Here is a 26,087-nt window from a genome sequence, read left to right as displayed (position 1 = left end):
AGCAGGAGGACAACCCCCACAGCATCAGCAGTAAGGTGTTTCTCTGGCACTGCTGTAGCCAAGTACCTCCAGATATATTTGTAATCTTGCTGGTGGATTAAAAATTTCCTGGTTGCCTGAAGAATTTTCAGGATGAAGATGTTGTAGTTGGGCTCAGTGGTTGAGCTGTGCCTTACTTACACAGGAGAGCTCATGTTCCAGCATGCCAGATAGAGCAAGGACTTCTTCCAAATTTAGCTATGCAAAATCAAGCCTTTCCTGACAAAGGCTTAGTTTATTATTAGTCTCAGAATCACAAGAGTTTGTCATAAGTTACCTACAGTTCCCACTTATGCTTGTGCACAATTTTAATTAACTTTTAGAATTACTAAAATTATCAAAGTTGTTGTTACCAAATTCATAAGACCATCTCAATTCACAATACTTGAAATGCAATTTATTAAGAAATTCAGTTTTACACTGTGCCAGAGAAAGGTCACTACATTGGAAATAGAGCTGGCACTGGCATTTGCCTTTAGACAGGTAACTTCTTGAATTGATGTGCAGAATGTGAAATAATGGCATCTGTATTTCCCCAGTGCTCCATCTAAAGATGTCAAGCTGTTGATTTTTATTATTTTTGATTAACAAAATTGAGAAGGGTGCATCACTGCTGGATTTCTCAAAACAGTAATTTTAAAAGTTATGTGCTAGGTGACTTCAGGTGTATGCTGCACAGCTGTAAGGTTTCTGTCTTCGTAGCTTTGCTTGTCATTAAATCATTGGCCTGCAGCTGGAGGACTTCCTGCCACTGCCACTGCATCCTGATGTACCCTGTCACTGAACATGAGAATCTCCCTCCTCCTGTTGCCACAGAAGTTTCCAGCACATCTTTGGCTGAATTTCTGATAAGTGGCACCATGGCCAAGCCTGAAAAGGGGCAGACCAAGGACTGCCCAGCCTGCTGAAAGCCCCTGGGACAGAATCCATGGAGCAGAAAAAGCCACTTTTTCCTGGATGCATGTGGGGATGGTGCCTTCTGCAAGCTTCACTCTCTGAAGAGCAGAAAGTGGGGTATGTGTTGGTTTGGGATCACATGTCCTCCTGGAATGGAAGGAGGGAATTCTGCAATTGCAAGTAGAAAAGCCTTGTGATCTTTGAAAGCCACAGTCAATTTATTTTTTTTTAATTCTTTTTTTTCTCATTGAAATGTATTTTTTTCACTTAGGTGCAAATTCCCATTTCTCTGAAACATACTGTGTGAAACATTGATCCCTCTTTTGCACTGGCTGGTTTATGGGCAGGGCCCTGGGTGGGAGCTGGGCTTGGCTGGAGAAGCTGCTCGTGTTGGATGGTGGGTGGAACAAGGGAGAAGGTGAGATGGGAGAGGAGGGGATGGGCTGACACAAAAACTTCACTAGATGGAGAGGGAATCAACTGGAAAATAGATTTTGAGAGAGACTAGGGAGGAGTTGTTTTCACATCATATTTTTTCACTAAAAGGAGTGTTTGTAAATGATGTTAGGAAGACAAGGAATGGTGGGAAAGGTGGTTTTAGTTGTAGACATGCTGCTTTGTGGTACACAAGCATGGGTCTGTTCTGTTCTGCAGTATTTTTAGGATGCTTCCAGGGAGCTGTCCTGACAAATAACTGAAGTCTACGTACTACTACTGGTGTTTACGGATGTCTGTTGCTCAATATCTATCCTGCTTCAGGATTTCCATGTGGGGAAATTTCTAAGACATGAGGCTATCAAGTAGAGGGTGGGAATCATTCTTCTATTTTAGGATAATAAGATGACATTAGGGACTGCTACTTCATCTTCCTGAGCAGGTTTGTTCATGCTTTTGAGACGTGAAAATGAAACCAGCCCGTGATGGCTGGAGTCAAACTTCTGCCTGTGGATGGAGATGTAGCACAGCTGAGCTATGAACTGCGACGTGTGCAGGGCTGGTGCTGCTCACAGGGCTTCGGCTGGAAACTAGGACCAGGCACTGGCAAGTGAAAATAAAAACTGCAGCAGCGTGAAGATTTGTGACTGAACTGTTGTCATACACAAGGCTGGCATGAAGCCTTTCTTCTTAATGTCACCAAAAGCTCTAGGGCATGTTCCTGCTGTGCTGGTGGGTTCATGTACAGAGAAAATCCCTTCAGGCTTATCTTCCCATTGCACCCTTCTGCTTCCAGGTCTGTACAGCACAGCAGTGCCAGGAAGGATGCTCACAAGCAACTGGCTATAGAATGGCCACTAGTGGAATGTTTCTGTTCTGAGATGCTGTAAGTTATGTGCTGCTACATTTTACTTCAATATTTCCTGTTGCAAGCACTGTTTGAGCAGCAAGGGGTAAAGATCAGGTGAGCTAATAGGGTGCAGTTAGGATATTTTTGTTATTTCCTAATACAATTTATTTTCATAAAAAACAGGAAGCTCAGCACCAGAATGTTTCCTAGATGAAAGCATGTTTTTAGGAGAATGATCTCCCTTGTGCTATATACTCTGATTTTTAATGATGTTTTTTTAACTGTCATCCACACACGAAGAATCCTATGAACTTTGTAGCAAGTCACCTAAAGTAAAGCAGGTGACATTTTGGCTTCACCTACTTTCTTTTCAAAACACAATACAGACTTCTTTATGAGCATCTGATCTTGGGCCAGGATTTTTTTTCACTTTGAATCTCTCTGGGGAGGGTCTTCTATTTCCAAACTAAAATCCCCAGCTGGATATTCACTCTAACAGAATTCCTGTCTGGCTGCTTTGGGGAAGAGCTGCAGCCACTGGGCTCTGCCCATGCCAGGCTCAGCGTTCTGCCCTGGCTGTAGCAGCCAGCAGGCGGCCCAGGAGTCATTGTGGATGGCAGACCTCGAGCCTTCCAGAGGCAATCCTACTCCAAAGCTGCAGCTTTTTGGATAAGTAGCTTGGCTTTATCCTCCAAGCCAGTTTTCTTTGCTGGCTTTTCTGTTGGAGAAGTAAGGCTCTAGGCAAGGTTTGCTGGGTTCAGGACTCTGTTTCTGGGACCACTCACTGCTTCTGTTGTCACCTTCAGAGGATGCTTTTTGTTCTTTCTCTCATACTCTTGGCTTCTTCTGAAGGGAAGAGTGCTGGACCCAGCACTCTTGGCTGCCATGTCCTGCTGCAGACCAGCAGTTGCAGTGGGGGAAGCTGGAGGAGCAGAAGCAACGGTGATCTGCCTGCTGCCACTGAGCCCAGGTGCTAAAAATGGGCTGTTGTGGCAGTTTCTTCCCAGCATCTGCAAGGTGAGAGCCTCCAGCAGCCATATTCTGCCAGTCTTCACCTTTCCTCTGGGAATCTCTTATCCCAAGGCTGGTTGCAGCCTCTGGAGTCTCCCAGTGGCTGATGGCAGAATCAATTGTTCTCATGACCTTTTGAGTGTCCTCTCTAATTCACCACCACCACCATGCAGGTGGGAGTGAAGCCCTGTAGGACTGAAACCCACATGAAGTAGGTAGCTCTGCTCTGTAGCACAAAGCTTCTCCTGCTCCTGGCATCAGCAATGGATGAGGAGGGGAACATGCTCTGCTGGAGATGTTCCTGTCACCCATTGGACTGGCATGTGCCCCTTTGGCTACCAAAGTTTTAAGTGTAAATCTAAATAGAGTAGAACTTTGCTGTGCAGTTTGGTCCATCAGCCCAGGAGATGAGCTGTGCCAAAAAAAAAAATATAAATATCGGTGTCCCTTTCATTCTTTCTCCTTCCCTGGAAAGGCTGGTAGTGCCCATTGGCTCCTGCTGTGCTGTCCCCAGGGAGGGGGGGAGAACTCAGAAAATAGAATGATTGTGGGGGTTTTTTTCTTCCCGTGAAACTAAAGAAATGATGTGTCAAAAGAGACAAAAAGCTGAGAAAATAATAGTTATTCATCAAGCTGCCCGTCAGTCCAGAATATCAGTTGTCCTTTCCCAGTTTTCCATGTTACTGTTCTCCAGCTGCTCTCTTAGAGCAAGGCCCACACCAGCCTCTACAAGTGTTAAGGAAAGAAAAGTAGAGTAGCAACCATTAAACTCCTTTCATGTTTCTGCACTTGTGGTTTTAGTAACCAACCCCCAACTTACCTACAGAAATAAGGCAGGTCTCTGTTCGAGCTGAACAGTGTCCTCCTTGGCCAGCTCGTGGGAGGAGACCCTTTGGCAGGGGAGCTGTAGCCTTTGGCAGTGCAGAAGCCAAGCAGAAATGGTAGGGCTGATGAAAAATCTCTTTGTGGGAACTGCTACTGCTTCTGGAGTAAAGCTAATGTTTGTGTTCATCCTTGAAGCTGAGGACACCCTGCTGGCCTGTTCGTGATGTTGCAGAAACTGATTTTGCTTAAATAATGTAAGCCTTGCCTCCTCACTCTGCTCTTAGGGTGTGGACTGGGGAGGATCCCAGCACAGAACAGCAGAATTTTGTTTTCCACAGCGAAGCTGCGAGGGAAGCTGGCAGGGGTGAGCGTTGGCCTTTGATTTTGGGCTGGAAATGGTTGCAAAATCTGAATTTCAGAAACAGAGGCCCATCCATTTTCAGCCCTAGAGGTTATTCCTGTGTTTCCTTCCCCATCCACCCAAGGCAGAATGGAAGGGAGCAGGGCTGCCCCATCATCCCCTTAAGGACTCCCCAGGCAGCAGCATCCTCAGGCTCCAGGCTGTGGATGGGGTTGGGGGCAGACAGGGACTCCTGGAGTCATGGCTTCCCTTGAGAAAACTGCCACAGCTGAAACCCTGTGCTTTAGCTGCCTGTAGAGTTGCCAGATCCATTTAGTGCATAATTCATTTTGCTCTGAGGGATGCGTGAAGGGGTTTTATGAATGCTAAATTACACAAACAAGGGTTTGATTCTTTTTGTCTGTTCCAGGATGGAAGCATTAATAGAAGAGCTGGGGAACTTTGAAGCCAAGTACAAATGCTGTCATCTCACAGGTCTTCAGGATGGGAAGCAGCTCTCCTTCAGTCAGCCTGACTGCATTATCTCGTTGGACAGTCCAGACCAGGTTTGGCCTGTGAAACCCCCTCTGATCCTTGCTGTCAGCAGCGCTGCAGAAACAAATGTGCTTTCCAAACCAGCAATGGCCAGACCAGCTCTGAGACAGCAGCAACGCTTTTGTGTGCAAAAGAAGAATGAACAGTTTGTTTCCTAATGTAAAGCAGAGGCCTCTCTGTATGTTAATAAATATTTGGCTCGAATAAAACTCTAAACCAGATGCCTAAGAGAAAATGAAATGTAGGGTTGTGCTTTTCCTGGGCTGTTTCTGCAGAAAGAGCTGCACAGTCAAGCTCAACCCCAACCCTCGGCTGTGTGTGAGTGGGTCTGTAAAATACACGTGCTCTTTTGCTGTTGCCACCATTGCTTTGTCTAGTTCACTGAATTTTCCAGAGTAGAGCTTTCTACTGTAAAAACTGTTGAGGTAACAGCAGGGGATGAGGGAAAAGGATGGGGTGCTGCTGCTGAGAGCACTTTGGAGAGCAGCAAGGATTGAATTGTGTGTGGTTAGGGAGCAGAGCCTGTGACTCGAGGCCCTTTCCCTGGAAAACCTTGCTCCAAGCAGCACCTGGAGCATGGTGGGGCTGCTCCACCAGCTTTGCCCTCCTTTTGTACCTGCAGATGTTCAAACACCTCGGGCCTTGTCCGTCAGGTGTCTCGCTTAGCAGAGGCAGCTTGGAGCACCAGGACACCCCACAGCCCCCCACTTCGGCACGGCTCGGCTCCTCTACCTGTCTGCTGCCAGGCCTCTGGCCATCAAATGCCTTTGCAGCTCCAGGGCCTATGTTCAAAGGTTCTGTAAGAGATGCCCCATTCCATACTTTCTCTTGTGCTGGGGTTGAAGGACCAGCCTATGTCAGGTGTTGCCCTGTGCTCTGGGCGGGATTTTTTTGGTAGATGATGCGTGTGCATGTAGCAGAAAGCTGCAAACACTTTCTTCCTCTGGCTGAGGGACCATCCCTGCTGTGCCACCCTGCACAGAGCTGCACAAGGGGAGGACAGGAGATGACTGTGTCAAAATTGGGCATGGGACCAAATCCATGCGCCAGCTCCCCACAATGAGGGGAGAAAAGCACCATTCCCACTTGGTTTTCTGTCACTTCAGATCTCTCTTCCAGCTAACAATTTTCTGGGCCATGCAATACTGCCATGATAAAAGGCTAAAATCCAGGGGGATATGCATAAGAGAAAACACAGAGCTGCTTGAACGTTACTCAAAATATTTTAATGTACATGCTGTGGCCACATTAAAGAAGGGGGGAAAAGATCTTACAGAGATGAAGGATGTCAAAGGATGTGATTTCATCATGCTACAAGCTTAAGACTTTGAAGTGACTGAAGCCAGTAGCATCAAAATAACTCTTTTCTGGCATGTGAAAAACCAGACCAAGAGGAATGGTAAAGGAAAAAGGAAACAGGTATTTACCTGAGAGATTAATCTGTTCTGATCCATCAGGTGAAGAAGCATTCTTTTGTTTGGGGGTGGGGGTTTAACAGGTATAAATTTAGTATAAATAATACTTTAAACAGTTCTATTTGTATATACCTAGTAGGCTGGAACAGCTGTAGTACTTCGGGTAGACAGGTTTTATAGAGAATGATGACTGATGTGGAGCATGACAGTAAGTATGAAACCCCTACCAGACGGTGTTTGAGTAACCCAGCAGTGAACGTCACCTGCCTCTGTTACAAGGTGAGAGCTGCAAGTTCAGAAGCCTGTGACCTGACTGTGCCTGCAGCAGTGTGCTGCAACAGCACCCAGCTCCCCCTCAGCCCCGCCGTCCTCAGTGCGGGAGCGAGGGCACTAGACTGCTGCCAAAATCAGCCTCTTGTACCTCCCTCGTTTTCTCAAGCCCTTGGAGAAAATAGGGACAAGAGTCAGCTGAATCTCTGAAACTCCACTGGCCACATATAGGTCTCAACTTCTTTCCAAAGTCTTTGTTATGGTCAGTGGAAATCTTGCTAACAGAGGTTAAGCCCAGCCTACAGTAGGTGTTGAAGTCTAGTTGCCTTTTGGACCGATGATAACAGGAGTTTAGATACAGGCCACGTGTGGACATTACTACTTGGTGGTCTCTTTGCCAGTGTTGCTACCAAAGCCCCATTCCCAGTCACTGTTAGATTTGTGTCCCTCACCAAGCTCAAAGGGAGGGGGACAGCTGCTTGGCCAGAGACAAGTGCTTACTCTGAACAGTTGGTTTAGCAAAGCAACTTTGTAAATGTTAATTTTCCTCTTTTCATTCCACTACCATCCTCATCTCAGTGGGTTTCTCACCAATTTTCCAACAGGCCATCTATTCCCTCAAGTTGTTAGGGCTCTTAAGTCAGGGCTGAGGACAACTAAAAGACAGAGAAATGCCCACAGTAATACCTAATGCCACTGGAGGATCCAGCCTCTGTGCCATATACGCTGAACAGCCTCTGCTACTCCATACTCTTCTGAAGTCAATGAGGTACCCAAGGACAAAAGTAACACAGGGAAAGCTACGCTACAAAAAATACTGCACAGCAAAAAAAAACAAAACAAAACAAAACAAAAAAGCTATGATCTTCCCAGTGGGAGAATGATAGAGAAATCCCCTCAGTGGGAGGGAGGGAATCCTGGAAAGAAGCTGGAAGCAGCAGGGTAAGGAATGCTAAGAGGGACATGTGAGAGGCAAATCCTGAAGCTGAGCTGTGATGGAGAAAGAAACCCTCCTGGTGCTGTTCTGCACGGACTGTCGGGTGAGCAGCCATGGCCTCCCTTCTCCCCAGGAACATAGTACTGCAGCAGCTGCTGCCCAGAAAACCTGGTGGTCACTACCAAAGGGAGGTGGAGTAGGCGGCCTTAAATGGAATAAAGAGGAAGACAGCACAGGCCTAGTGGCAGGAATGACTTTGCAACACAGAGCGTGTTCTCCCTGCCTCACAGAAACCCCGCTGCAGGACGAAGCTGGTGCAGATCCTCAGTAGCCTCCCTCTGCTACCCCCCAGAGAATTGCTGAGAGAGAATTTACTTGAGACCCTACGTATAGGCGCTGCACACACCAGGGCGCTCTTTCCCCTTCCCCAGTTCAGTGAGGCCATATGGTCCCAGATGCCTTCCAGCAGTGGGCTTTTGGGGACTCCCTTCCAGGTGAGGGTTTTACCAGTGCGGATGGGGCTGGACTAAAAAAACCCAGCCAAACAAATAAATGAAGGTTACCTTCCACTCCCTCCCCAAGCGAAGCAGCTGCAGAGGGGTGAAGGCTGTGGCAGAGCATGCCAGAAGGGAGGTGAGCGAGCACAGCTCCTCCATCAGCAGGGGCCTCTGTGCAGAGCCCAGCTCCTCACACAGGCTCCCCCAGAGCGCCCTGGCGCGGGGCTGTGGCTGGCGGGACGTGCTGCTGCCGAGCTGCCGGCCAACGGGCACCTGCCCGGGAAAGGACAAAGACTCTGAGAAGCCCAGATGTGCATCCGTGCATTTAATCAGCTGCTAAGGTAGAGCATGTACCCTGTAAATATTTTTTAAGCCCTTAAAAAAAAAAAAGACCAAATCCCTTCTACTTTAAGTACAGTGCCTTCTTCATGCCACGTGCGTGGGCAGACCTGCGCGTACCGTACACGGCAGGCGCTCTGAGCATGACTTGTAAGAAACCCACTCCCAGTACAAAAAAAGGACCCAAATGCCAGACCAAATCTTCCCCTAAGGAGGTAACAATGTTCTATTTACAAGAAAATACTGCTTCAGTTAAAAACGCTAAAAACCATTCTCTTGAGTTCATATAAAAATAGTCTGGTCTATGTATGCACACACATATTTACATACATTTATGGCTTTCACATGCTTTAACCTTGGCCAATAAATGAGGAAATCTAAATACTCCATTACTGCTTTTTCTCCTCAGGTTTTTCAGCCTCTCCTTCTCCGACTGATAAGGTGCCACTACCGTACTTTTTCACTCGGGTTTCCACTCTGGCAAGTCTCTGCTTCACTTTTTGTTGGGATGCAGTATATTCCGCCATGAGCCTCGCAAACCTAGTCTGCAGTGTATCCAGAGCTGTTTCAAGTCTTTCTATTTTCTCTTCCAAGTCTTTTGGGTCAGCTCCTGCTTTTGCGGCTTCCTCATCTATTAAATTGTCTTTCATCAGAATTTGTCGCCCTTTCTCTTCTAGAGCCTTTTTGGCTTCCGGATATTCTGTGAGGGCTTCCATTAAATCATCTTTAGACAAGCAGAACAAATCAGAATAACCAATACTCCTTATGTTGGCTGTCCTCCTGTTGCCAGATTTGCTGCCTTTGATGTTCAGGATGCTGATTTCACCAAAATAGCTGCCATCGCTTAGCACTACGAATTGGGTTATGCCATCATCTGCCACCACAGCCAATTTCCCCTCTTTAATAATGTACATTTCTCTCCCAATATCTCCCTTTTTGCAAATATAGTCCCCAGGACTGAAGACCGTAGGCTTCAGTTTCAGCACCAGCTCGATGAGAAGTCCAGCTTCACAATCTTGGAATATACGGACTTTCCTCAGTGTGTCCAAATGGACGTTGATGGCAATTTCGGCCTTCAACTTGTCAGGCAGATTTTTGAGAACTTCCTTCTCATCCACTGTCTTCTTGTTGGTCCAGAGGTAATCAAACCACTTAATAACCCTGGCTTCCAAATCCTTCGTCACTTTCCGGAAGTGCATGTACTGTTTAATGGAATCCACCTTGGCCTGGAATTCTGCCCTGGACGCATTCATGTTGGAGATCATGGAGCCCACGTTACCGACGATGGTGGCGAAGATCAGCACGCCCACCAGGAAGTCGATGACCACAAAGAGATACTCCTCGTCCTTCACCGGGGGAGGCGTCTCTCCGATGGTGGTCAGCGTGAGCGTGGACCAGTACAGGCTGTAGATGTACTTTCTAGACAGGCGCCCGTACTCTGGAACGGACACGTTGGGGTAGACCCAGGTGTCGGTTCCGAAGCCGATCAGCTTCGAAATGGCGAAGTAGATGCACGCGTTCCAGTGGATGATGATAAGAATGTACAAGACAAGATTTCCAATACGGAACATGTTTGGATAATTTGTCCTGGTTTCGGTACGGTCAAAAAACTCAAAGAGACGAGAGATCCTCAGCAGGCGGTTAAATCGCAGCTCGGGGTAGTTCAAACCAACCTTCAGATATGCCAGGTCTGTTGGCACAAGGGACAGCACATCCAGCTTGAACTGGGCAGTTTGGGTGTAATGATCTCGTAATTTCTTTTCATCCTTAACTAGCAAGCCTTGCTCAAGGAAGCCTTCAAAGAATAAAAATACGTATTTTACTTGTTAGAATAAAAATACCTTCAACAGTACCGAGTAGCTTACGTTTCAGATACCTAAGAACATACAATTTGTACTGTTAGCCATACAAACATTGATACACTATGAGGTCATTTAATGAAAAATATTTAACTGTAAATTCAAATATTTCAATTAAATTTCAAAGCTGATAAGTAATGATGAAAAGCAATGACTCTATTACGACCACTGTGCTCTCTGCAGTTTCCTGCTCTACTCTGGGACAGCTGTATCTTTTTATTTTAGGTATCTTTTCAAAAAGAAAGGGAAGATTCAAATTTCTCATTTTTCATGAATCATTGGCATAATCCATAACTAAATTTTAGCAAGTGTTAAGCAATTGTGTGTAAAATTGGAGTGAAATATTTTGAAATAAGTAGGTATAATAGATCATTGGAAACTTTTTCCAAACAATATGGATACCCTGGAGAAATCCAGTCTGGCCCCCATCCTGGGTCATGCTCTTCTCTTGCTGACAGGATATTTCCTTTTCATCTGAGGAAAGTGCTTTGCACTTTTCTGTGTTTCTAGTGAGACAGCTGCTAAGCAACATTTTGTACATTGTTATTTCTTCATTCAAAAGGTTTTGGAAAGTATGAGATTTTAAAATGTTATGAGAAATACTTGCTGCAATTGCAAGTGGACATGTCCAACTGCCTGCCCACTAGGCTGGCCAGGAGGAAAAGTCCACTCAGAGAAAAGCAAAACATGCCCTGTGTATCAGGGATCATCACATTTCCCTAATCCTTTAGCAATATACAAGCGGCAGCTTTCTCAGGAAAGCATCTGTGAGGAAGACCAAGCTGCCTTTCTTTGTGCCCTGCACAGCACGGCTGTATTTCTGGAATGTGGGTGGATCTGTACAGCTGCTACATGTCTACCTCTGTATCTGTCTTCATGTATCTGCAAATGGATGGTGACTACAAATGGTAGTAGTTCCTGTGCCACCAGTGCCTTACCTCCCAGAAAACTGCTCAAAAATCTGGTCAAATATGCCCTTGTTAACAGAGTTATGCAATGAAACAGAAAAGTTGGCCAGGCAGATGGATTTCTGACTCATAAGTTTTAAAAATAACTCTGAAAACCCCTTCCTCCTGAAGGGAGATAAAAGCCTCTCAGCTCCCATTGTTCCCTCACAGAACTGAAGTCCTATAGTAAAACCTTTTGAGAGCATCAAACTGTGGGGTATGCTAAACATGACCAGCTGCTGAGAGACATGAATCTTTCCTGTTTCACAGTGCACAGTCACCTCACAGGTGGTAAACAGTGGAACTGGCCCTGCAGCTAGACAGGAATGCTCCACAGAGAGGCTCATGTGGATCACGGTGGCTGCAGGGCTACCTAGCTCCCAGTTCAAAGCCAGGCCAGTCCCTCTTCCCCAAAGGCTTCCAGGACCTCTGTCCCCAGGGCAGATGGACCTTGCACACTTGCAGGGAAAGGCAGCAGGCACAGGCAGAGCCAGGAGGGGTTGTTAACAGAGTGAACAAAGATTTCAGCACCTAAAAGAAGTGACTTCCTTATCTGAGTGCCTGAATCTGCAGCAGACACCAGCACTGAAGCATTCAGGAGATCTGTGCAGCAGTTCTGCAGTTCCAACCTAGGCCTGCAATGCCAACCTTCTAACCACGCTCTAACAGCCATACAATCACTACCAGGACAGGCTATGGAAATTTCATAACTTGCATTGCCTGGACATGCCCAATTTCTGCTCAGTTCTTCCCGTTACAATAACAGATATACACTGTAGAAGAGAAATTTAGTTGGCACAGTTGACATTTTAACTACACAAAGCAGATGGAGCCTATTCTGCCCCAGCCCAAATACACCAGTCGTGATTTAGGCTGCTGTCTGAAACAGACTTTCCTGCTCAACAAGGTACTTGATAAGTTTAAGAATTTAGCTTGCTGTGAGTTGTGTGCTTCCCAATGTGACAGCATTTTTAGCCTCTGTCTTGTAATTATGTTTACACCTTGTCACAAACTATAATTAATGTCATACTGACATCATGATTTAAAAAAAAAAATAAAAAAGAAACTTAAAGATTTAACAGAACTCTCATTTTTATAATGCTTAGTGAGGTTCTGGGCTCTTCCAAGGGACATTCTGGGGCCATGTCCTCACCAGTAAATAGGAAAAGCCAGGAAACATTTTCTGGTTCTATTTACACATGAGTTCTCCCAGCCCTCTCCAAAGATGACAGCATGAACAATACCCACCCTCTGCTGCCTTCCAGCTGTGCCCAGACATTGCCTGAGAGAGTGCTGGCTGGATAGACCAAAGTGGATGCACAAAGGTACATCAAGAACTATTCTATTGATTTAACAGTATGGATTACCCTAAGTAATTTCTTAGGCCTATATTATGACCTTGTTTAGTTTAAAATAGATGTTCCTTTAAGGCTAGAATCTATATCAGCTGGGCATGCTCAAATATGAAATCTTGTCAGCCTGTCTGGTCTGCAGAAACAGGGGTGGGATACTGAAGAGAACCACTTCATGCATGACGTGGCATGGTCCTCACAGATCCTGTAGGTTCACACCTCCTTCAGGAAGGCAGGACCTAAGCAGGGGTGCCTGGGCTAACCCCAAATCACCACCCTCCTGGGTTAGCCCTGCACCAGCAGCAGGCAGTGGAAGGCCCAGCTGGATCTCGCAGAGGCTGCAGGACAGACAGCTGGTGGCAGAGGGGCAGCACTGCCAGTTCCAGGCAGAGGGCTGCAGGCTGGAGTTCCAGATGGGTGCCAGGTCTTGCACTTGACCAACTCAGCAGTCACCTCTGAGCAGGACGCTGCAGAGCTTGGCTAAGAAAGCAGCACTTGAAGGGTGCAGCTGGTTTCTTGCCCAATCTAATGACCACAAGCAATGTATCAGGCAGAGTGATCATGACGTGCAAAGTGCCTTAGTCTCCTTCCCCGCAGCCTGTCACCGTGGCTATCAGTCAGGGTTTGGCACACCTATAGTAAGCACCGATGGAACTGAGTCAAGAGACAAGTGAAGTGCAGGTGTTTGGTTGCCCAGCATCAAAACAATCCAAGCTGGTCAGCCACTTCAGCTTTCTGAAGCCTCCACTGCTGCATTCTGCTGGAGACAGGATACTACACTGGTCAGATGCCACAAGATAATCTCTTTTTCCAGCCTTTATATCCATGATGTGTCTGAAAATATTGTAAAATCCCAGAAAGACTCACCTGTCCTGAATCTGACAAACATGTCAAAAATATAAATGACATCAGAGGCATAGTCCAAGAACAGCCATACTTTGATATGGTCTTCTTGGAGCTCATCAAAGCAGGCTCTGAAGAGACAAAGAAAGAAAGAAACAAAAATTACACCGACTGCGTAAGCAGAGTACTTGCAATGTGTGTCCTACCAGCATGTTAGTGCACATTACTGGCATGGAAAAATTAAGGGAAGCATATCTCCACGCCTAGACATCTGCACACTGGAGCTACGTCTAAACAGACACCAGGATCTTTCAGAATTCAGGAGTGTTTAGGCCAGGAGCAAAACTCAAACACATATATGTCCCACAAGGGCACAGGCTTATGGAGGGATACACATACCACTACAATTAAAGATGCATCTGATTTCATGGGATACACATCTCCATTAAGATAATTCCCAGTTCTGGGTGGCAGGCCATCCTCATCTCTCCCTGCCATGTGGCACAGCCCAAGTGCCCCATTTCCACAGCACACCCACTGCTTTATTCAAATGGATTTCCACATCACACTGGGGAAAATAAACATTGAGTAAAATCTTCCCGCCCTTCAACCATCTATAGATGCGTGACGTTAAACTAAGATGACCCAACAGTGCCCACATCCCTCCCTTCTGTACTCGACTGGGTGACTGGAATCCCTATTCTTAGCAGTGGTTACTGAGCCCACAGTGGCCAAGGCACAAGCCTGCACTAGCCAGTAGGTGGCACACAAAAGCCACAGCCAGTGATCATGAGGACACCTTGCAAGTTACAACAAACTGGTTTTAGACAAAAAAGAAAACTCTGGCCATCTCTTCTCAGTGGTATGTATATCGTACATTCCTTAAGGGTACAGGAACCACATAACTTCTGGGTAAGCCATCCAAAAAAGTATTGCAGGGAGATAAAAGGATAATTAACATAGGAAACATGAGGAGACACTAAAACTGAAACCTAAAATAATTAACAGAAACCCATACCTGCACACTAGCATACACCAGTTATAGAACACGGGTGCTGCAATTATGGTCAGCCAGTTGTAGTACATATTGCTTGAAGGATCTATCACATAGATCTCTTTTTTCTTCCTGGAAAGTAAAATGTGCAGTTTTACACTGGAAATGCAGTAAAGTGCCCTGCTGGATCTCCCTCTTCTGGAGCCTGCTCATCTCCTGATGAACTCACAGCTGCGCTGCCTAAGAAGAGAAAGTATCCATGCAGGCAGCTCCAAGTGAGATACCAAATATTAGCTTCAGCCCATTTGACTTGCTGTATTTATTTGCTTGACCAAACTTTGGAAAAAGAAGTTAAGAGTGGAGAGAAAACCAGCAACATTCACATTGTCCAGGCTGAAGCCCTCAGCCCTTCAGCATATCACGCCCACTGAAAAGAAAGTAAAATGTTAAATGTTTCTTATCATCATTCCAGCTAGGAGGCTATGGTCTATTGCTAGACAAAGAACCAGCCTTTGCAGACTAATTTTGATGGATTTGGCAAAACCTATCACAGAAAACACTGTATGAGCATTCAATTAAAGAAGACACATATGTGTTCAAAAACATGTTTATACAATTAAGACTCTGTGTGTACGTACAGACATAGAGTGTGTGACTAGAATTAAAATGTATTATTCTGTAAAGGCAAAATTCACACATTCATTGTTCTGGCTCCCTAGGCCTCCTAACAATGAAAAGATCTCAAATGAAGCGTACAGGCCTGGAATTTAAAGAAGATTTAAAGAACAGCACGGCTAATGGCACATGTAGAGGATGCTCAGAAGTGCTCTTCCTCAGCATGAGAGAGGTTGGTATGGACTAAGAGCAATTCAGCATGTTGTGTGGAATCAGAGGCAAGGCCTGTTAGAGGATTGTGAGGCCCTCAGCTGCAGAAGTTACAGGTGATAGTGTGACCTGTGGACCATACAATAGTGTGGGAATTATGTGACCAGGCAATGCTTGGATATATATTTGTGTGACTTTTCCTAATCTCAAAAAACATAAATAGATTAAAATGTAATGATCATTTATTTGACACTTGTGTATATTTCTGGCATTACCCCTGCTCTCAGATGAATGTCCAGATGCTAAAGTTAGTAAAGGAAGCAGCCTTAATCTAGGAAGTATTTACTTCACCATCTTCACGACAGGTGTTGAGCCATTTCTTCTAAAAAACTGGTCACCACCTCAAAACTGGTGACCATGAAGAATGGTCTTCATATGACAGACTACACTGCCTTCTAGACATTAAAACACTTACTTTCTTTGCTGAAACATTTTAAAATGCCATTGGCTACTGCGAAGCTCAGGCTCTCACTACACAGTAATTGAAGCCAAAAGAGAATCCTCAGAACAAAGGGTTTCCAACCAAAGCTCTGACTACGAAAGTCAAGATCTTGAGATCAAGACGACTCCGTTTGGAAGCAATTCCTAACTACATGTCCTCAAGCTTACATAGCACATGCCACCATATACATACATATAAACTCACATTATACTTCTCTAACAGGCTCTGGAACTGTGAAGTCTACTCAAATGCATTCTCTTTTTACCTGCTACCATTGTTATTTTAATGACTGGCAATACTAATTTGTTTGAGTCAGCTTTGGGGGAACAAAACAAGAGCAGGATCCATTTCTGCCAAAAGCATTCAAATTATCACGTTTTTGAAAAAATACAGCAAAATTTAGTGATCACTAGTAATGAACTGAGTATATTGAGAATATTGAGTAAGTAAATATGATAGTGTAATAACTAAACTTATGAATACATCTGTAATTTTCTACATGTAAGATTTTTGCTCTTTGTCCAAACCAGACTTTTGATTCATCTGCTCTGAATCATCATGGACATTCTGGAACAGTGAAAAGCCTGTGCAGATCTGCAAAACAGGCTGCTATCCTAGAAATGCCTTCATAGTAAAAAAATGGATCTTCAACAGCCAATCAATGTGACCAGAGGTAGATGAATTCCCTTTTACTGATCTAGGAAGCTGTTCATGACATGTCTAAACACAGGTCTTAAAGATGCAAGATTTTGTTGAGCAGCTGCACCTTTCCAGAGGGGAAAACATATTAAGGATTTGACAGGCTAACGCTGTGCAGCCTACAGAACAATAATTGTTACAAAAGTGTTGATAAAGTGCCACACCATGTATTGTAGTGTAGGGGGTGTGTTACAAGCACACATTCATTCTTCATACTTACTCTTCTTTTTTTTTATCATCTTTTTTGTCATCTTTTTTGTCATCTTTCTTTTCCTCTTTCTTTTCCTCCTTCTTTTCCTCCTTCTTCTCCTCTTTCTTTTCCTCTTTCTTTTCCTCTTTAACCTCTTTCTTTTCTTCCTTTTTGCTGTACAACATAACGTAAGGCTTACAATATTACTGATATTCTGGCAGTTAAGGGAGAGGGTGGAAGCTAAGATACAGGAAACTAGACTAGACTCCAGACAGGGTAGGGGAGGAATCTAACTGGTCAAAGTGGTTCACAGGCTGAGGCCTCTCAAACTGACACTACCACTCTGTCACATCAGGTAACCAGCTGGCTGATTCTGTGCATTAGTCACCCACACTTTCTTGACTTTTTCAGACACCAGTGTACCAGGCTGATTTTAATCAAATGCTTCCAGTTTGTATCACTCTGAAGAATTCAGGCATTTAAACACAGATCTATCAAGTTATAATAGAACTTGAAATGGCTTCACAAACTGTCAACAACATTTTTTGCACATCCAAAGCCCCACAGTGACTGTTGAATTTTAATGGTAATTAAAAGAAATTATGCTAAATTTCCTCTCACAGTTCTTAAAAATTAACCTAGCTACTAATTAATTACCTATGGTTTCAACTATTGCCTTGGAGAAGAATCCCAGTCAGTGTCTGAACAAAAGCAGCAAATGCATAGAAAAGAAGTCTGCCTCATTTAACTACATTAGTTGTCATTTTATAAATGCTCTATAGTCAACAAAATTGAGCCAATCTATTTTAGATCTCTACAGCAGAGATCTACTGTTATCTGTGAGATAGTCTGTATCTGTAAGATGACTTGTGCCCTGTAAAAGCATTTTTTTCTTTCCATCACCTGGAAAGGAAGAATGGGTTGCCTGGTTCAGATGCAGGTGTCCATGTTTGGTCACAGGAGCCACATCCACGTTGCTCTACATGTATTTGACTGCCACAGGATTCAAAGGCTGAGCATTAAGAATGAAGTTCCATCCTTGCTAAAATAATGGGAATTTTGCCTAGACAATGGAATCATGACTGTCCCCACGTTTATTAATTGCTTTTCATGCAATAAAGTTAAATAATGCAATAAATAAAATACAGACCATTTAACATAATTATATCCTACCATGCCACAATATCCAGCACAGACCCAAGCTGTAAGATTTAATTCCAGATATGTATTTTCATATTCTTTAAGTATATACAGCCTTTAGCTCATTAGAATGTGGTAATCCAGATACAAAGAAGGATCTGACTTCTCCTATTCTTAGATTTATATGAACAGAAGAGCCTTGAGCTATGATAACTTTCACAGAGGCCAATGCATCCTCTTCAGAACTGCAGAAAGCTAATGTCTTCCCTGATTTGGTCAGTATTTAATCTTAGAGCTAAACTTGTTACATGCATTAGTCAAGAATCATAAGCTGAAGAATGGCACTCGTTTACACAAGCAGAAAATCCATCATCTGAGATCTTCTTTTGTACTGGAAATGTATTCATTTCTTGAAGCAGGAAGTGTCCCCACAGGTTAGACAGAAAAGCCTAAATGTTCCTGACACTACAGTGTATGTGGATGATGCATTCACAAACATAACTCTCCATGCTAAGGTCTGGTTTGGACTCCTGCTCCCATGGCAGCTACACTCTCCTGCAATCCTCTGGTCTGCCACAACTGAGTTGGATTGTCCCTTGCACTGCAGTCAATAATGGACAAATTAGTTCAATGACAGCAATGTCCCACAGCAAAGACAGAATACATAATCACTGTTGAAGAAGTGCTGCTTAAAGGATTTGAAACAACAGGTAAACAATTTAGTGAGCTCACTTGTGCTTCTCATGTATACTTCTATTATTCAGACAAGAAAATGTCTACGCTGTGAATGGGAGGCCTGCCCATGAATATGCTTGTTACAGGGAGAAGGAAGCACTCCAAGGAAGAAGACAACAGTCACCAGTTTCAGGATAGTAGCAGCTTTCACCTATCAGCAATTAGCACCTGTTCCAACTCTTGCCCTTAGACATTTCCATAGTGATGCAGCATCACCGTGTAATTAGGAAAAGTCCAGACTCACTTGCTAACAGATGCTGAGATCCTACACTCCTCCATGTCCAGGGAGATACCTGCCAAGCTCACCAACACCACTGAAACCTCTAGAATTATACTCTGCAAGGGAGCATAACTGGAGAAAAGAACCTTTGGGTTGGCTGATCTTCTATTTACAGATATCTCTCGACTCAAAGAACAGTTTTTCATTTACCAAGGCTGACTTCCACACACCCACGGGAACTTACACTCAAGTATTTATTTCTCTGCCACTGACTCTGCCTGGCCTTTATGGCTTCTTTTTCAAATCTGCTTAAAGAAACTCCTTCCTATTAAAAAAACATGTCCAGGTTTCACTGCCCGTAACTATGCACAGTGCCTCATCTAAAGGTCAACTCACAGTTGCTGTTGTTAGCATTAACATAGCTCCCTAATACTTTAAATGTCTGGCATTCTTACCAGAAAGGAAGAACTATGAGTAGACATAAGTTTCAAAGGGTATGGCCACTGTACATCTATGGATGAACCCACCAAAAATTCTCAGTAGTGGCAAACTTTGAAGATAATATTTTGACAATTCCAATTTCCTCCTACTCTTTCCTTTTTTAACAAAGAGAAAAAACATTGTTTCACACATCATCTAATGCCTTTTTCTCTGGCCTGAGATGTCCTACAAATTCATCTTTCAACTCCAGGTATCTTTCATAAGCCAGATTCTTTCATTTCTGTGGCCTCAGATCATCTTTCTGTTGTGGTAACTCCCAACTTACCATACTCCCACCTACTTATAGTCTGATTGTGGCCAACCTTTTCCTCTGACTTCCACTGCCAAAGACTTGAAAACATCACCTACAGTTCCCCAAAAGCAGGAACTCTTACGCCTTTAACATAATGAAAAACCCAAAGCTTCAAAAAGACCTGCTTTTTTTTATTCTTTATTAGCGCTACAGAGTAAACTGGAACCCAGTAACTAATGAACCAGTTGTTTGTGCCTGTCCTCTTTCACAGCAATACAGTGGCATCTGTTCCATGTTTCCAGAATATTAAAAGGAGCATACATCTTCAGGCTTAGAAAACATGTTTCCATCAGCCCATTTGAAAACACTGTCACAGTCTTCAAATGAGTCAGACATTTGTATTTCTCATCTGTCAAGTACATGCAAATGAAGCATGTTTCAGACTGTCAGGCAGGTAGACAGAAAGGTGTTGTCTTCATTTAAAAGAAATGAAATATTGGAAGGATGAAAGTTTTGCCCCAGGTACATGAGTCATTGTCAGGAACCAAGTAAGAAGGCAGTATTTCCATCCAAATCAGCCCTTTGGGTTCTGACCAGCAGGCTAGGCTCCAGGCTTCAGCACATTTTTATACCAGTCTAAACAAAATTCTGCACATTTCTGTCACTGTTGACTGCAGTTATTTTCCTTTTTAATAAAAGCTATGCAAACCAACAAAACCAACAAAGTGGCATCAGGAGCAGGAAGTCCTCTTGTTCAGGTATCTGCAGAAAAGTTCTGCATCATGTAAAATGTACAGTTTGAGCTAGCCTGTGATGGAACTATTTGGAGAAAAAAAAGCCAAGAGTTTCCTAAAAGTATTTCTGACAATCAGAAACTGCACTGATTTATTTTTTTTTAAATTTGTCTTCCTCTTTCATGGAAAGCAATGAAAAAAATTAACCATCATCATGTGTGAGAACACATCTGCTGCTGGATGCTACAGAGGAGCTATATCCTCAGACAGTTGTGTTTGAAGGCATGCAATAAACACCGGTGTTGAGTGGTTTACAGGAGCACTTCACCTTTTCAAGAGACTTCTCTTTGGTGTAACACTGTGAAATACCTTGTCAAAGATAGACTCCATAGACTCCAAAGAACAGCTTCTGTCAGAGCTTCTGTTGCAATGCAAGTCTTACTATGTTGCCTGTCACTCTCTCTACGTCTACAGCAACAATATCTACTGAACTGAAACACACATTTCAGAAGGATGGTTAGTTTTAATTTAGACTGCACACGAGTGGTTTCTTGGTACCCTGATCAGTACCCACTTCTCATTTGACAGTCTGAAATTTTGGGGGCACTTGATTTGCAAAAAGAGACTAGTGCATTAAAAGGGAAAATCACTATTAGAATATGTAATTAGAATATTAATCTCATTTAAAAACTGAAGAATTAATGAATCAGTTGTCAATGCAGTAAAATCAGCCAGCTGAACTAGAGGAGGTAGGGACTAAACACTTAATCAAATTCACTCCTTGAGAGGTAAGGGTAACTTCGGACAAAAAGAAGTCCTCAGGGAGCATGAGGGATGCTTTGCATACTAAGAAAACTAGATCTTTCTTTATAATTAAACTATATTCTTAGGAAAGGCTTAGGAAGAGATAAGGAGTTTACACTACAAATGTTACTGGGATGGAAAGGGAAAAGGAGGAGCTAGTAGGAGGAAGGTGTTTGGAAGTTATCAGTACTTACTCTTCGTTGGTGTTGTTGCTATAGTTGACATTCAACCTGGCCAGGGGCCAGTGACTGCAGCAAGTTAAATAAAACACATTAAAGAGTGTAAAGACTGTTGGTATTTCATACATGTGTTTACTGGCATGATGGACTGACTTACTTCTCACATATGCACTGATAAGATTAGGAAGGTCAACTTTAACTGCAGTGATAAGCCCCTTTGCATAACTATGTCAAGACACCAGTTTCTTTTTACCATGTGTTTGTCACACACATTTGTGACCACATCTAATGTCCGAAGCTTGTTCTCAGGCCTATCAGTATGTGGCAACATGCATCCCACTATTTTTATCCCTGTACTCATTTGGCTACTATTTTAAGCCTTCTTCAATCCTTTCAAGTCTTCTTCACAGATGCAGTGTGAAGGCTTGTGGATAAGTACCAAGCATACCTCCCTATCACTGCTGCAGAATTAAGCCTTCGGGATAGAACCGTGAGTTGCTGTCACGTGGCAACGGCATCAAACCGAGAAGGCAAAGGTGGATACTCCCAAATCTACTTCTCCTAATAGCCTCAGATAGAGGTTTGATGGCCCAGGATAAACGTGGTCCTCTCTAATTACTTCAAATCTGCAATTGCTCCCGATTCAGATGTGCGAAAAATCAGACACCAGTCTGGCTAATTCAACAAAATGTGCTTTTGAGCTGAATTTCTAAGGAGCAGATCAAGTGAAGATAATAAGGCTGTGCAGGACGCCAACAAATCAAGGTAACCCACATCATGCAAAGCCCTTCAAGGGTTCTTGCTTTAATCTGAATCACTACCTGAGATCTTGAAACAAAGTAACTTATTACTTGTTTACCTACCAATCAACACAAAAAATACGTGAGTCTATGCTTCAAAGCATAGTGCCAAACAGAAAGTCAACTTTTGTCTTGGGACTTTCCTCTTTTAGCTGAAGTTTAAAACACTGTATAATATATTGATAAAGTAATAATAATTCATCAAGTCAAAAGACTGTGAGTATATTAAGTTTTCTCTTGCCACCCTCTGTTGTTTCATGGGAAAAAAATTTAAGATAAGACTGAGCCTGCCTTCCATACCAAAGACTGAGTATTGTCCTAATAACTTAAGTCAGCAGCCAAAAGATTTTCTCATTTCTGCATCAGAAGCCACAACAAGCAACATCCTCAATTCTTGGAATAGAAATTGCATTCATCCTCAGTAGAGAGCAGTTTAGTAACATCAAGTTGCAGAAGTAGCACATGATAAAATTCCAGTTCTGAGAAACCACCCTGCCTGAAGCACAGTGATCAGAGTCCTTTCCTTCAAGATGTTTGCCACAGTGCGTTTGAGGAGGAAAGAGAAAGTCTGTCAAAAGCCATAAGACAGGAAGATTCCTGGGCAGCATTAGAAACTCTGCTCATCTCCCATGCTAAGATCCTTACCCTCTTCTTAAAATAAAACTTACATCCTCATCACCAAGAAAAAAGCATAACCTCAGCCATCTTCATTTAAAGTATAAACACATCTTCTTACCTGTGTGCACCCCCAGGTCGCTCCCGGATGCCCAGAAGGGAGCGGATGTTACTCTGTCTGGTGGACACCTCTACCAGCTCTGGCCCTTGGATACGTTCTAGGAAAGAATCAGGTCTTTGGTCTTCACGGTGCAAATGTCTCGTGGCCCATGACCTCACAGACATGACAAATCGTGATAGCCTGCACGAACAGACACACAGCATTCACTGAAACAGGTGAGGACATCAGACGGCTTAAATCAGCCCCACAAGGAGTAACCCAGCAGAATTCTTCTCCACTTGCTGTGAAATTAAACTTGATGGATTAACTGTGTGAACCCAGTCACTTCCCACAATTTCATACATCATCTTTTGTGGTGGATCAGGAAAGTATCTCACACATCAGTTCCTAGCCCACCATACCAGCACTGCAGGAGCAACAGAAGAATATTCTTGCCAACTGGGGTCAAAGGAAGTGGTTGGGGCAGTTGACTTCTGACTAACTTATGACATTACCTGGTAATGGGGGAATTCTGGACTGACAGAATTAGAATATATAAAATGCTCACAGGACCATGTGCTCAAGGGCTTGTACACACAGTGGGGAAAAAAAAGCTGCTGAGGGAGGATGGACTTTGAAATTAGAAATTATAAAAATTCATCCACTTTTCCCATGTTTTTAAAGGGTCTGTCTGCAGTCGTACAAATTCCCTATCAGATATAAACCTTCTTTCCTCATCCTAAATCTCTAGCAGAGCACTTAAACGAGATAAGCAAAAAAGCATGACAATGAAGTTAATTTCTCACTCTATCATTATGTATCTTTTTCTCTACTCACTAATTCACATTACAAATCCTTACAGTGTTTTCTGTCAAAGTTCAAAATGAAATGTGTTTCTGAAAAATTGAAAATAATGGAGACTGAAATCTACAAAAGTGATTACATTTATTGCCCACACAATACATTGGGTTATTTTCTATCAGCAGTCTAGCTTGGACAAAAGTGGTGTTAATTCAGGTTTTCCAAACTTACAAAAGCCTTGAAAAGAGTGTAGTGAAATCCTGAACAATGCTTAATTTCTTACAGAGACATTGGGCTACTCAAGGAAAGCTCTTTACATTCTCTCTGCATTAGCTAGTATTGCATATGCTCAGCATCCACAAAGAGGTTGATATGAACAATTTAAAATACATCTGCCTCTTGATTGCAGCTCTCAGAGGCCCAACTACACTTCCTCATACACCTTACCCCATTCTCTTAACCTGAAATAAAAAGGACAAAAAAGGCAGGAATAATATCATGTATGAGAAATCAGAAAAAGGTATTTCTAGTTCTCTAGTGCTATATCAAGATAGCATCATATAAATCACCTACAACTGCTAACAGTTAAAAGAGCTCAAAGCCTACCAAGAATGCAAAAGAAAAGAAAAGCTCTACATAAAAGTCTGAGATTATTTAATAGATTCCTCATTCTATTAAAAAAAAAAACCTGCCTAAAATTAAGCTACAGAATTTTTCTTGTTGCCTGAGCAGAACTCAGCTTTCACATAAGGAGTGGTATGGAAAACTACTTAATGTGTATGTTCTTATTTCCACTAGAAAATAAACAATTTTGATGAGACCTGTTAGTTAAGGAGTAAAGAGATTTTACCAAATAAGACTGAGAGCCTCCCTATTTGAATAAAGAAATAGAATTTTCTGATTCATGCTGTGCTATGTTAGTTTCTTTTTTTTGTCCTTTACATCTCAGAATAAGATACTCAGTGAAGTCCATCAGTTGTCTTAGGCCTTTGAAAATTCACATTCAAGAGGTATGTTATGTTACCATAATATTTAAATCGCTAAGTATTCATGTTTTCATCACAGCCTTCCTTGTACTTTCAGAACATAAGTAACTATAACTACACACATGTAATTCAAGCTATCCTGAAAAAGGCTAAAAACAACATAAAGATTAAAAAGGAAGTTCTCAGTACAAATTTCTATGTTCATGTGCTTTATGTTAACACAAAACACACACCTATAAATGTTTTCCACCTAAGACCAACTTCATTCTGACTTTGCAATCTATCTGCAGTGGTGTCACTATCTGACAATCAAACAGGGAAATACAAGTTTATTCTCCATTGGCCAGAACAATTTATTTAGCTATTTACAGTCTTCATGCATTTCCTTAGTGTTAAATATATTTTAAGATCTAACTATGTAAAGATTTCTTTTTTTTTTTTTATTCAGACTAGTTTGCGTGAGCTCACAGCATCTCTAGGATTCTAAAATTTTTATTAGCAATGAGTAAGTGACAAGTTCAGAACCAATGTCAAAAGCAATTTCTGTTACTTTTTATAGAATTCCTACATCTGGACTCTGTCCATTTTCTTTGGAAAGCAATGGTTCTTCTTACTTTGCCTCCAAATTGTGATCAGCTTCTTCCAACAAGTTAAACTTAATACTAGAAATAGCATTAGTTAGTGTGTTACCTTGCCATTGCTCCCCTGCCTGTGAAAGAGCTTGTCTGGGATTCAGATACATGCCTTCCCTCCACAGAAATGACTCTCTGCAGTTCTGAAGACGCATCGTCACACAGTGAATGGGTTCTGAAAAAGCAAAATATTGTTTTAAGAATTCCATACAGCCTGCAGCAGACTTCCCCCCAGCTGATTTTTTCAACCACTACATCAGGAAACAATGCCTCAAATTCTCCTCTTCCTAGTCATATGGCATATGTTGGGCAAACACAGAGCTAAGACTATATTCCTCCTGTTCTGGAGTCACCCAGTATGAAATCGAAGCCAGTGAAAGTTCTGCCATCTGTCCCAGCAAGCTCAGAAGTGGATTCCTTACTGGTCAGTACTACTCTGGTGTGCAGATATTCTATTATGAGAAGCATGTTTTCTACTCTAACACCTCCTGTAAGGCATCAGCAGCTTTCCTTCAACATGGAATTCATCCCAGGGGGCTTTTAAGTGACTGCCCACTGCTTTTTTCAGTGATGTTCTCCTAGACATCATCTAGATTTAACAATCTGGAGTGTCTACCAGTGTAGTTCCTATTTATGACTCAAAGCAAACACACACCTCCTTTGGCTTTCACTCTTACTTGGACTGAAAGGGAAAGCTGTGACTCTACAGCAGTTAGCCCTGAGTAGCACTGCTGCTGTTCCTACCAGCCTGTGCCCACCAGCTGTACAACTGCAGGCTGCACTGCTCGCCGAGTGACTGAAGCCTCACCTACTGCAGAGCCTGCAGGTGCCCAGGCTGCCCGGGCAGCAGGGGGACTGGCACCAACAGGCTGCAGGTGCCCAGGCTGCCCGGGCAGCAGGGGGACTGGCACCAACAGGCTGCGGGTGCCCAGGCTGGCCGGGCAGCAGGGGGCCCGGCACCCACAGGCCGCAGGGCGCCAAGGCGCG

At 43.3% G+C, this 26,087-nt stretch overlaps 1 protein-coding gene across 2 annotated transcripts in view; it reads right to left on the bottom strand.

Annotated features, from left to right (window-relative positions):
* Positions 1-8,466: 8,466 nt before the first annotated feature.
* The window catches only part of CNGA3 (cyclic nucleotide gated channel alpha 3), a 22,545-nt gene continuing 4,924 nt past the window's right edge, over positions 8,467-26,087 (bottom strand). Inside the window, exons 2-8 of one of the 2 annotated variants that reach the window (XM_008949511.1) lie at positions 25,159-25,275; positions 22,703-22,882; positions 21,182-21,235; positions 16,652-16,795; positions 14,430-14,537; positions 13,436-13,542; positions 8,467-10,205 (exon numbers count right to left, since the gene is read on the bottom strand). In XM_008949511.1, coding sequence (XP_008947759.1) covers positions 8,800-10,205; positions 13,436-13,542; positions 14,430-14,537; positions 16,652-16,795; positions 21,182-21,235; positions 22,703-22,882; positions 25,159-25,275 — 2,116 coding nt within the window. In that variant the 3' untranslated portion in view covers positions 8,467-8,799. The remainder of the gene's footprint in view (positions 10,206-13,435; positions 13,543-14,429; positions 14,538-16,651; positions 16,796-21,181; positions 21,236-22,702; positions 22,883-25,158; positions 25,276-26,087) is intronic. The other variant, XM_008949512.1, reaches the window with a different exon arrangement.

The sequence above is a fragment of the Merops nubicus genome, unplaced genomic scaffold, assembly GCF_000691845.1.
Source record: "Merops nubicus isolate BGI_N331 unplaced genomic scaffold, ASM69184v1 scaffold15821, whole genome shotgun sequence".
Classification (NCBI taxonomy): domain Eukaryota; kingdom Metazoa; phylum Chordata; class Aves; order Coraciiformes; family Meropidae; genus Merops; species Merops nubicus.
Note: the sequence above shows the minus strand (reverse complement) of the source record. Positions and strands in the feature narration are given on the sequence as shown.